Consider the following 13610-nt stretch of genomic DNA (forward strand, 5'->3'; position numbering starts at 1 on the left):
GCACATAATACATATTAGTGATAGACAATGTTTATGTACTTGTCTCCTTTCTGTTTCTGACTGTTCCTGTCCTGTCTTTTCAAAGGTTCAGAGTCACTCCTGGGTGGCACATCAGCCGTATATCATGCAGCACCCGGTAAGACAACATGCATTTACCAACCGTGTGTATGTATTTATGTATGCATAATAGGTGTTTATGTATGGATGCGTGTGTGTGTGTGTGTGTGTGTGTGTGTGTGTGTGTGTGAGCAGGAAGTGTGTGTGTGTGCCTCGGCCTTAGCTACAAGACACTAACTCATTACTTAAATTCAGCCTCCTCTGCTGACACGGTTAAAACAGCAACTTCCCTTAAATACAGTACAGCAGGACTTGCATGGAAGGCCGTTTCAGCATTTTGATAGCCAGCATAAGGTCCATGTTCTACTCTTCTGTCCGCCTTACTATTTATGTTTTTCCACTACTGTATAAAATCTTTGCACATTAGTAGTACAACTGTTGTATACTAGTAGAGCAACTACTCGTTACTAGCGAAGGAAAACTGTGCCTAGTTCACATCTGTTTGCTATGAGCACTTCTAGTGAAGCGCTAGATGTTAACTAGTAGAATTTTATGTCACTTGTAGTAGTACTAGCATGCCGTTATCAAGTGCACAGATTTGCTTCACTTGTAAAATGTAATTGTACTACTACAATAGTAAGTCAATTATCCAACTAGTAAAGTTCAAAGAATTTACTAGTACTAGTATGAAGATTCAGTGTACTAGTAATACAATTCTGCATGCTAGCACTGCATGATTAAGAGAATCCCACACACATGTAAAACAGCTTATGTAACATTTTTTCTCCACAGCTGTATAACATTTCTGTACACTAGTCGTACAACTTTAGCATACTACCTGGACAACCACAGGTTACTAGTGAGGTAAAAATTCTGGTGCAACTAGTAGGGGCCAGGAGGCGACTAGTGTGTGATACATGCATACAAGTTGGGACTAGTCGAGTTGCTAGTGCAACATACTAGTTGACTAATAAGGTTTAATTGCATACTTGTAGTCGAAAAGTGTTATTTAGCAGTGGAAAAACACGAGTAATAGACAAAGTCGCACTACTACTATAATTCTACCAAAACACGCACCCTAGTTGTTCCACCACTTGCACCTAATTGTCTTACCATTGTAGTGTGGTGAGTTTAAGAGTACATGAATCTTAAGATGAATTTTAAACAGTATATGCTCAAAAGCTTTTTTACAGACTTTGGTTGATCAAAGTAAGCACAGCATGTATTTATTTACATGTTGCAAGTGCGCAAATGTGTATGTGAGAGAGAAATGGAGCAAGTCGGAAGACTGTGAAGCCCTCCAGCAGTCTTCCCTCTCTCTGGATCCAGCAGGAAATGCCTGAAGCAGCAACCGTCTTGTGACTCTTTGACTCGTCCAACAGATGGTTTCCAATGGAACAAGTGTCTCTGCAGATCTGCCCCTCCCCCGACACTTTACTGGGAAATGCTCAATTCCCTAAAGGCGACGCTATGGAAAGCTGTTTGAGCATTTATTCCATATCCTTGGTATCTAGCTTGTGTCTTTTCCCCCACTACTAGTGTCAGTTTTGGCCTACTAGTATGTAAACATTAGTAGGGGGACGCATCTTGAATAAATGCTCAAGACAGCTTTTCCAAAGTCATTTGAGCATTAATTCGATATCCTTGCAATCCAGCTTTAGGTCCATGTACTAGTTCGCTCTTTAGTAAGACAATTCAGTGCATCAGTAGAATGATGAAGGCAATGCAATTAAACCTTAAACCAAATAGTAAACTACTGTGCTATACTAGTGCGACCATTAGGCCCAAATATTAGATATGTCACACTACTACTTCTGCCACTACTACTATTAAGTGCACCCTTTGTAGCCAATAAGCGCTGGAGGAGAATGACTTGGGTGCGCTAATAAAATTGCAGTGTCATGCTAGTATTGTTTTCCACTACTCATGCCAGTTTTGCCCTACATGTATGCAACTAAATCTTACAAGTAAACCACTGTGCTGCACTAGCGACACTCCTTGGCCCAACTAGTATGCATGTGTCATAGTACTACTACTACTACTATAGCTACTACTACTACTAGAAGGTCAACTTTGCCATACCAATCGCCGGACAACTATGTGTTACTAGTGAGGCAAAATTGTGCACTAGTTGATAAGAGCATGCTATTATTAGCACTTCTGACATTATAAAATTCTACTTGCCCCCATCTAGTGGTTCACTAGTAGCGTGCATACGTCTAGTGTGCAATTTGTGTGCTAATTTATCTTATTCTTGAGGACAAGGAGTGTACATGGACCTTGAAATGGATATCAAGGATGTAGAATAAATGCTCAAATGGATTTCCATACAACACTAATTGAATACTCCCCACCTGCATCTGTTCTTTACTTTCATCTCTAAATGAAACATTGTGTTTACAAGACGTGTTTCATGATCCTAATTCCCATTTCCTGGCCTCACCTGTATGAATCTGTTTAACTTGATACTGTACATGTTCTTTTTAACAGAAGCCGCCTGCTGCCTTTGGTGCATGTTATGTCCTATTCACGTTGTTTTTTTATTTGGTACAAGATTTGATTTCATTGGAGGAACTCTGTCATGTGATCTGTGGTGAGAGCCAGCTGTTTTCTGTCTCTCGCAGGCCCCCGTGATGTCTCCCTCTGTGGATCCATCCATGTCATTGCACCCCTCTACTATGATTACTCAGCAAATGGGTCAGCTGTCCCTAGGAAACACTGGAGCAGTGAGTAGAATTCTAGACAGATGTGGCAAAAGTATGCACACGCTGTAGTCAAATTACAGACTTGTGTAAAAAATGAAAGACTCTGGTTTAGGTAGAAGTACTGAGTTATTTTGTTTTACTTTTATTAAAGGCAAAAAAAAAAAGTTCAGACTGTAAAATGTACAATACTTTTTGGACAAAGTAATAGAAAGTACATACATTTGTTTTCAAATCTAATAACTAAAAGTAGAAAGTCTTCAAAAAATAAGTCCTCAAGTAAAGTACAAGTAAAATACATGAAAAATCTACTGTAGTAAGTCACAGAGTATTTGTTCTTTGCAACTTCCTTCTAATAATCCTGGAATATTCTTCATGACTCCCGGCATGACTGACGTTAATTTGTTTTTAAGAACAGGTTCAAGATCTAACATTGTTTATTTTGTTTCATAGTATATCGCAGCCAACCCGGGGGTTCAAGGTGCTTATATGCCGCAGTATCCTCCTCTGCCGGCAGCACCGGTAGGTTCCTCCTACATTTACAACTTCCTACACATCATCCGAAATTTACCTGAACAAATTCATTTTTTCTCACTCACCAACCATAACTTTATATATATATACTGTATATATATATATATATATATATATATATATATATATATATATATATATATATATATGATATATATCATATGTATGTATATCATATTGCTGTAAACTGAAAAATAGTTGCCTGCTACTATATACTGTATAATACTGAATCTGCAAAGTTGTTTTGAATAAGGGTATCGGCTTTATATTTAACTTAAATGAATCCCACTTGAAACATGCAACAAGTATAAAGTGGACATTTTTGGCGATAGTAGCAGCCACGTAGACGGCAATGACGTGACGTCATCTTTAGTGACGTCTCCATGAAATGAGATTGAAAAGCCTCGCCTAATTTCCACAAAATACTGTATTTCTACCTCCACCCGAATCGCTCCTCTGAAGATATGAGACAATAAGAAGATAAATCCGTGGGATTTACATGCTGGACCACATTTACTTCTGTAAACACTACATTGTGAGTGACGTCGTTTCTTCTTCTGTGCATGCGGGTCACTTTGGGGATGCATGTGTTCACACACTACACGGACAGAGGTCGCATTTAATATCTAATGTGAACGCTTACACACACACAAAAATCGGATTTCACCCAAAAATCCAAATTGAGCATTAAGACTTGCAATGTGAAGCTAGCCTTAGTTTTGGGGCTAGAACGGATTCACAGTATTTCCATTCATTCCAATGGGAAACATTACCTCGATTTATGAACGTTTGAAGTGCGCTACCTTGATGCTAAAAAATAATGTGAAATGCCATTGTCGAGCTAATGGGCGATAGCAAAAATGTTACGGTCAGTATAAACATTTAAACAACTGCTACTTTAACACACACGGAGCAGCAGCACGTACAAACTGAGAATACACTCACAGGCATCTGCCCTCTCTGCTCTGTGGCAACGATGACTATACATGGTACCTTTTCTGCCTCTTCTTGCTGTTAATTATGCTGGATTTACATCCCGTTGAGCTCAGAGCTGCCTTGCACATTGTGGCTCAGCGTCGTACGACACTGAAGTCACATGCCTCCAAATTTGGACTTCTTTAAACTGTAAAAAGGCCATGAAAATGAGTGCTTAAAAGTCTGCAATATCGTGGGGTTGCGAGTGATGATAAAGCAGGGAAACATTCCTATCAAATAAATACCACTCTTACATTATCAATTTGCTTTTCAGGAAAGCGGCACGTCACAACAAGTGGATTCTTCCAACAACTCGTCCCCTTACAGTCAACTCAGCAAGTAACCACAGGTACTCGTCCTGACACGTTTTCCGGTATTTAATGTTCTGCACTGACAGCCAATACAAAAGCTATATCAAAACTTCATACTTTTATCTTTAGCATTAACGACTGCTTTTATTTGCGGGGATAGGGAGTGAGTCCTTTCTTGAATAGCAAAAACCTTTGAGTAATTGCCTATAGATGCCGACAAAGCACTTTTTTTTCCAGTTACTCATTTTATTTTTTTATTGTGGTACAACAGGTTACAGTGAGACAGACAACTTTTTTGGTTGGAGGTTGACTTTTTCTATTAGACTTGGCTAAATGAAGCTCTTCCTCTCATTTCATGAGCACCTAAGATGCTCCAAAGAAATACTGCTTTTGGCCTGAGCACAAAAACAGACTAGGTGTGGTCAAAAAAAATGTAACGTTTTGGAAATTATTTCACAAAAAAAAACGTCCGCTGGTGTGGCCGCTTTAGAGCGCTTCGTTGTTGGCTCTGAGCGCACATATGTCAAGCAGAGAAAGGCAAAATAGCAAGGAGAGGGGAAAGATATTTTTTCCAAGTCTAACCTGTCAGCCAGTGTGTGGACCGGGGCTCCGGGCTGGCATGGCTGTTTTAGACCGCTTCTCTGTCAGCTGTGAGTGCGCGCACGTCATGGAGAGAAGGTGGAAGAGCGAGGTCAAGAAAAATGAAGTCTGCTGTGGCAGGCAGCATGTGGACAACATGGGGCTTTGTACTGGCAGAGCTCCTTTAGAGCGCCTCGTTGTCATGGCATGGAAAGCGCCGACGACCCAGTGAGATACTGTATATTCCAGCCACTTGAGCTTTAACCCATTAAGGACTAAAGCGCCTGTCTCAACAGCTCCCCAAAACCGTCGGTCGCCTTTGGAATTACCCTTGAAAACCTGAAGATTTCCCAGAAATTCAAAATGATTAATATCTCAGCGCCTGTAGCAGACAGAAACATAATTCCAAAAGAATTAAAGAGCTTTGACATGTGGCTTTCACACAGGCAGAATTTATTATTATTTACTGTTTCAATCAATGATGTAAAAATAATGTGTCAGTGCAAGAGAAGCACCATTTTAATTAAAAAAAAAATCGAGTGGTAATTACCATCCTCTATTCTGTTACAAAGACGTCAATAACATCAACAACCTACAAACCATATCATATCACGTTCGACTGGTTCCACTGTTCGTGTGCGTCGTCTAAATATCACTGCCGTTACTTATCAGAGCTCCGGGCGATCGACGGCGTCCGCCATTAGCCTACCTACGGCTCGAAAAAATTCCACGACATGCTCCACGGTCTCACGCCACACTATATTCTGATGCATTAAATTGGCTAAGAGACGGAGAATTGGATTAAAAAAAAAAGACACAGACGTGTCCGCTCTCCCGGCTTTAAAGATAGAATGACGCAACAGCGCTCCCGGTTCTAGTGGTAGAAACGCGTTTATGCGCTCCCGTCCTTTATGGGTTAAGATGTATCTTTGCAGCTGAAACACAGTAGTCATGTGTAATAGAGCTCGGCCAATTTAATCGGACCATATTGGGTCTTTTAATACCAGCAGAAATCTGCCCTTTTTTTTATTTTTGCTGATTGTTTATTTTTTTTTTTTTTTTTTTTTTACACTTTAACACATTACAACCAGGGTTCTAAATTAACACCCGCCAACTGCGAGTTAAAATTAATTTTGGCGGGTGTTGATCAAAATTTACCAGCCAGTCAATTGTGTCAGTCAGATATACTTATGGTGTCAGTCAGATATACTTATGGTTAGGCCTATGTTATGGTGCCACGTCCACCGACCGGCTCCTATCCCAAGTGTGGCTTAACTTTGTGAAGCTTAATGAAGAAGCGTTGCCTCAGTGCAACAATAAGATTACGGTCTACAGTATTGTGCAAAGGAGGTTGCATGACGTGTAGACGTTAATGGAGTGTCGTGTCTGATGAGCTTGGTGCTGCCTCGATCCCACTCCAAGCTACAGCCTAAAGTACAGTAAGCGAAAGTGTGCTCTCATCTACAATAACAGACACGATGTGTCCACCGGTATGCTGGTGCATTGTAAACACACATTGTCGCCACTGCTGATCTGAATTGAGTAGCCAAATTGCTCGCTTTTGTCTGTCTACACAGCAGGTGAGCCCATCAGTGGGAGCTCAGCGTATACTCATGTACACTATTGTGAATTTATTTTCAGGAGGTTTTCTAAAATAAAGCTCTCGTGAAAGTTAAAAATGAATAACTTATCAATTCAAGTTTATAAATTTGTCATTCATACTGGTTAAAATAACCCTGTGAGAAATTTGTAGTATCATTAATCAAAAAGTGAAATGTTAATAGAAATAAATTTGTTCAGATGAGTTCATCCAAAAATAACTGGCTAAGTGGCTAGCATCTCCAGAGGTGTCCAAACTTTGTAGGGCCACATAGGCAAAAATCAGAGGAGGCAATGGCTGATTTGACATCTTTCATTTAACACTAAACCAATTCATCAGTGTAGGTAAAGATATGTGAAGCTATCATCATATATTTATTTTTATATATACCCGTACAGTTGTGGAAAAACAGCTAATAAAGCAAAACTTGATTTTTTTCAAGATTTTTGATTGGCCGGTAGCCTTATTGAATGATGCCTGATTGGTGGAAAACAAGGAAGTGAAAGATGAGAACAAATGATATGGGCGGGCCATGTTAAATGTTATTTTAGACTGTGCTGTGAGCTGCTAAAAATGAAGGGCCGTGGTTTGGACACACCAAAAAGAATCGAAATCCAGACAACAAAGAACAAGAATCGGAAGTGGAATCGTTCAATTCAAACAGTTTTGATTAATCGGCAGATCAATCGTCTGTCTGTATTTCATTCTACCAGATATTGAAATCGGCATCTGCCTTTGGGGAAAAAATTCACATCAGTCTGGCCCTAATGTGTAGGCATAAGAAAGACGCTGCAGCATCCTTTTTTTTTTTTTCCAAGTTGAGGAGATGACGTGATTGACAGTTGACAATGAAGTAGGCTGTGGTTTCAGTGGACATGCCCACAGCATTTGGAAATGGATTGATTTTCTACTGTTTTGAAGCCTCATTTTACATGCGTTAATTTTTTTTAAAGTAATTTGTTAATGACACTCTTCTCTGTGGTCTGTCAAATTTACCGGACATTTATTTTCAATCTACAAGGACTTTAAGGTACTGTAATGCCCCCATGCTTATTTTTGCTATTTTGCTGGATATCTGGTTATGACAAAACAAAATGTGGATTATTCATGATAGAATATGATACCTTTCCATTGAATTGCTCTCAGTTTGCAGTTATTTTCCAAAATTCCCACACAATGTTTCTAATTTGGAATACAGTATTTCCAAACTTGAAATGTACTGCACATTTTCCAGCCCTTTGCAACCCTACCCCACATCCGCCATTTTCAAACATGCTTCTTCATGTTGTCTGTACTTTTAGGCTCAGCGAGCACTCAGCGAGCCACAGGGTTGGTGAGAGTGGGCTGATGACATCACCGTTATAGCAGCCCTCTCTGATTGGACCAGACACACAAACTTTTTTGCACAGCCCTTATGCTTGTGTTGGAAAACGAGGACAGTGAAAATGCACTCAAGCAGTTGGCTAATCACAAAAAAAAAGATTTATTTTGATAAGAAACAACATGCTCTTCAAGATTTTCTCTTTTTTCAAGAAGGATTCTCAAATTCCAGAGGACACCTCCCCACCTTTGCCTCCCCCCGCATTATCCACAGTATGATGTGATTTTACATGCATGAGATTGCAATGTCCACCCCCCCCCCCTTCTAGGTTTTTATGATTTTTATAGTTACTCCCCCCTGCAAAACCTTGTTTGCACTGACTTTTAAAGTATAAAAAAAAAAAGTGTTGGGTTTCACAATTGTCACAGAATCACGTGCTTGAAAGAGGTGACCATGTCATGACTTTATTCTCGGAAAAGGTGCCTTCCTTCCAACCATCTTCCAGCGTTTCTCATTGAACTTGATCAGGTGTCATATTTCCCATCATATTTTCATCTGATTGATCCCACATGGGAAGTGTGTCGCTATCTAGTCTTCTGGTAGCAATAATGAGAGTCCCACTGCAATACTGAGGGAGGGGGGAAAGAAAAAAAAAAAAAAGAATAGTGACAAACTCAAACAGCGTAATTCTTATTTTTCTTCTCTTTGCTTTTTTATTAACTGTCGGAATGACATCAAGCAAGAACTGTGCTCTTTGAAAATGACACAGAATTGGCATTTTTTGTGATGTATTTTTTGTTTGTTTTGTTTTATTTCCTCTCATGGTCAGTTTGACCGGTGATCTACCTCATGGTTCTGAGTCTGCCGGTGTGGTTGGGTTTGCAGGTAAAGCCCTTTTTTTTTTTTTTTGCACCAGAGTGGATGAAGCAGAACAAAAGCCAAGCTCAGGAGCTGGCCAACTAGGACTTCAAGCGTTACGTCTCCTCCCACTTGCAGCATTTTCTCTTCCACGCTTTTGAAACGTTGTCGTCACTTTGCCTCATCTTTATTCGTCATTGCTTATTGTTTAAGTGTTTTTTTTTTCTTTTTGTAGAATGGGAGTGTAGTTTAGTTTCAATGCTCCATTTTGAGCATAGGTGTCAAACTCATTTGGCCGCCACTTCGATTTTTTTGCGGCAGACTAAAAGCTAATAAAGTGTCTTCATGTTTCTTTTTGAATGAATTTGTTCTTTTCATTTTGGCTGAAAATCTCCCATAATTACATTTTTCTTCACTTGTTCCAGGTATTATAAGTTGTTTTTTTTGATACAAAGCCCTTCTTAATACAGTGTGTCCCAAAAGTTATTATGCACTTCCTTTTTTCTAATATATATTTTGTATCAGGTATCATTCAGACAGACATGAGGCGGTCATCGTGTACCATTTTTGTATAATTTCCTAGCCCATGGCTGGCCAATTGACACGTAGTTGCCTTTCAACAACCTAAAGTCAGTCCAGGTAAAGCGTTCTCACATTTTCAAGTATCCACTAAATCAAGCTTTTGTTGATCGTGAGTTCCAGTGCAGCCCTCCGGATAGACTTTGCTTTTTCACCAGAGGTGGTAGTAGGCCTTGCTGCCTGTTTGTCAAGACCAGATCCCGTTTCGAGAAACGTACGTCAATTGTTCTATGCGTTGGAGCAGTGTGATGGCAATGAAGTTTCTCAAACCGGCTCTGAATTGCAGTTCGGGGTGGAAAAACTTCGTCGGGTGGCAATTATACAAGTCTGCTCCAATGTCAATTGGCCAGCCATGGTTAAGGGTGTAATAGGCTTACAAAAACTGCAAAACTTCAACTGTCAAATGCTGATGGCCTCATGTCTCGGCATGATACCGGAAACGAAATGTGAAAAAAAGTGTATACGGACTATTGGGGCCTCCATGTTTACACCGATCATTGTGTTAGTTATAACAGTTTGGGAATTGGTGCTTTCTGGTGAAATTCCTGCATGAAGCTAAACTGCAGTATAAACAGGTGAACTTGGAAATGTATCGGTCCAATTATGGATCAGACACACCTATTATCAATTTTGCTCTTCAGTAATAAATACTGAATGTGCATTCAAATGATATTTTTTCCAAGGATGTCCACTTCTGTGCCTTTCTTAGACTCTTCCAATATCTCTGTTGCAATCTTCTGTCGACACTCTGTGTCTCTGAAGCTCGATGGCCGCAATGGCGAGGCTTCATCCATACTTAGAGTGGAAAGGATGCTTACAGTGCCATTAGAGTGGACATTTGTGTGGCTCAAACACCTGCAAATTGTGCCAAAAGTACTGAAACATTGAACAGTTGGATTTAAAAGTTTAGACTAGGTCAAATTAAGTTCACCCATAAAGGTTTAAAGCATTTTCGATTCATCCTGAAATTTCACCGAAAAGCCAAACAGCCATAAAGCTTTTTTCTGTGGTGTATTTAGTTGTCACTACATTCCGTGACGTCGGATTTTAAATACAATTTGTTGTTATAAATAGTCATAATAACAATGGCATGCAGAGGAAATTATGTAGTAATATGATGACGTGATTACGTTTATGTTTTCACGGTCATAACAGCCCTCTAAAGGAAACCATAACTCTGAAGTGGCCCATGATGAAAATGAGTTTGACACCCCAGTTTTAGTGAATTAGTTCAGTTTAGCTCTTTCGGTACTTTTCAGCAAACGAATGCAGGCCCCATGCATTTCTTTGGTGAAAGTATCCGCCTTCGTCAATGGAACGCCCCACTGCCGCTGAAATTGGTCTGTGTTTAGGGTCACTAGAGGTCAAATTGTTGCTGTAAAGCTCTCCAAAAGTTTTACAGTAGCAGAGTTGTTGTTTATGCAACAACAACCAAAAGGATTTCAATGAGCGAGCGGCACATCTCTGGGATCTCTTTTTGATGCAGTATTTGATTCAAAACTGCAATTAAAAGTCACATGAGTGGTAACACTTGATGGCTCGTGCTAGATTGGTTGTTTTGTTTTTTGTAGAAATTGGTGGACAAATGAGAAAATAAGAATTGTTTGCTTCGCTTTTCTCCTCAAGTTGACTTGTTTTGAGATGAACTCTACACTATGACACATGAAAGACAAGGTCATAGCTATGAAGGTCAGGTTGTCCTACTTTGGTACAAAGTACACACAATAGGGAAATACTTCGGTAACCAAGCTTATACTGCAGGTTATTTCACCACGGGGGGAGAGATAAAATGGAATGGAAGGGGGGGGTTATCTTGTACATTTGATCCTCATTGCTTGCCCTGTCACCCTCAACTGACTCAAACAATCATCTCCTTGCTCTCTCCTTTGAAAACATTTGAAACCGTGCTGAATAAAAGACTTCTCTTTCTCTGACATTGTTCAAGTCTGTTTAATGACGTGGGACCCCCTGCAACCTCATATTTGGACAGCGAGGAGTCATTATTTGACATTTGTAGGCCAATACGTCAGTTTTAAAAGATAGCAATCAACGTGATTGATGTGCAGACTTTCAAATTAAAAGCCACAACTCCGTTATGCTCCCTCTTACGTGCTCCAGTTAAGAGGTGAGCGGAGTATTTTGAGTCAACCGGAGATCTTTGAGCGACGACTGGCCCCTTCAACTTAGCTGAAACTGTCTACGATTGCCTTTAAGGAATTACATTACATTATATGTATAGAGCACATGAAAAAAAAATGCAAGTAAAACAAAGTGCCGTACATACTGTAAATAAAATACAAACAAAAGATGATTGAACATGAGATAATTTAAGGAATAAATAATACACTAAAATAAGGGTTCAAGTCACATGCTGTGTTGAGCACCAAGGAATTAAAATGGGTTATGTGCTCCCTCTTAAGTGTTCCAGTTCAGAAGAGAGTGTCAGCATTTTGAGCCAACTGGAGAATTTGAGGGAGGACCGCTTAAATTGGACAGAAATTGTCTACATTTATATTTTATGTAAGTTGATTCTATTTTCAGTGTCAGGATTTGACCAATGAGTTTAGAGAGTCATCACCATTTTTGCAACGCGTCACCAACAACCCCGATGTGCATCTACTTGGAATCTTTGGTCCTCCGCAATACATGAGGGACGGACATTTTCTTCCAGAAGAGGACGCTCTCCACTCCCAGACTGACAAATAGTTTGATCTTATGAGGCCAATCTAAATTCAGCAGTAAGATGGGCAACAAGCGTCTGTGTGTGTGTGAGTTCACCCCGCAAAACCTTTCCTGCTGCACTATTTGCGGCACACAGCCTCTGTAGATTTATAACTCTTCGGCCGCATCTCCCGACTTAAGCTCCGACTTAGGCGCAGCTGATCCCTGAGACATGAAGGCACCAAGCTCCATCTCTTACCAGTCAAAAAGGATCAGAAGCATCCAGGTGGGAGATTAGCAATTGCACCCTCTGCTGGACCCACAAAACACACACACACGAACACACGCACAATGGATGAAACTTGTATCGCTATAGATGACATTGAATAGAATGTGTGTCCCAAGTTGTGCTGAGATTGACCAAAATCAATACGTTCTATTCTTCCATTTCCTTCACCTATTCACAGGGACGGCTCCGGAATGTTTCTTTCTCGGGGCTAAAGGGGTACTAAATCGATGCATTGGGCGCTGAGAAGATCATTTATAAATATGTTTAAAATATCAAATAAAATGCTGGAGCGGCTTAGCTGGGGCTACACAGATTTCTGATGGGGCTCCAACCCCCCCCTAGACTCGGTGTCGCGCCATCCCTACCTTAAACAACAAGGAAAATGCTCTCTCAGACATGCAAACAAAAAACCTTACATTACATCTTACATTAAATTGTATTGTATATATATATATATATATATATGTGCGTGCGCGCATGTATGTATGTATATATGTATATATATATATATATATGTATATGTATGTATAAATGTGTGTATAAATATATACATATATATGTATAAATATGTATATATATATTTATATATACGTATATGTATATATATATAATACATATAGGATGTGTGTATAAATCTATATATATATATGTATAAATATGTATATATATATTTATATATACGTATATGTATATATATATAATACATATAGGATGTATGTATAAATATATATATATATATATATATATATATATATATATATATATATATATACATATATATCTTTTTATTTTAGTAAGATTTGCGGTAAAAAAGAGCTTTACAATGTGTATTTTTGTCGTTACCAACAATGCACTGTTGCTCTTTTGTGTTGATATGCATTTGGCACTGCCATAAATGAATCCAGCGTTTCCTGTGTGTGACGCACCATTGAATGTCATCTCCAGGAATACACATCCACCCAAAACACACACACACATGTCCATCACATTCCGTTGTTAATGGCATCAAGCCTGTGAACACGTGGAACATGCCAAGTATCTCTCGCTCGCTCTCTCCCCCTGCCTCTCGTTTTAATTCACCACAGCTGAAGGGACACATGGCACTGATCCCTTGAGAAAGCCCAAGGTTAGACACGGGGCATCG

At 39.5% G+C, this 13610-nt stretch overlaps 1 protein-coding gene across 2 annotated transcripts in view; it reads left to right on the top strand.

Moving 5' to 3' along the window:
- rbms1a (RNA binding motif, single stranded interacting protein 1a) overlaps positions 1 to 11450 on the top strand; it is a 28096-nt gene extending 16646 nt beyond the window's left edge. For both annotated transcript variants that reach the window (XM_086025839.1, XM_086025840.1), the window contains exons 10-14: positions 86 to 136; positions 2682 to 2783; positions 3213 to 3281; positions 4543 to 4617; positions 8060 to 11450. In XM_086025839.1, the coding sequence (XP_085881965.1) occupies positions 86 to 136; positions 2682 to 2783; positions 3213 to 3281; positions 4543 to 4611 (291 nt within the window). In that variant the 3' untranslated portion in view covers positions 4612 to 4617; positions 8060 to 11450. The remainder of the gene's footprint in view (positions 1 to 85; positions 137 to 2681; positions 2784 to 3212; positions 3282 to 4542; positions 4618 to 8059) is intronic.
- Positions 11451 to 13610: the final 2160 nt, after the last annotated feature.

The sequence above is a fragment of the Filicampus tigris genome, chromosome 3, assembly GCF_054856515.1.
Source record: "Filicampus tigris isolate MCC_2025a chromosome 3, RoL_Ftig_1.0, whole genome shotgun sequence".
NCBI lineage: Eukaryota > Metazoa > Chordata > Actinopteri > Syngnathiformes > Syngnathidae > Filicampus > Filicampus tigris.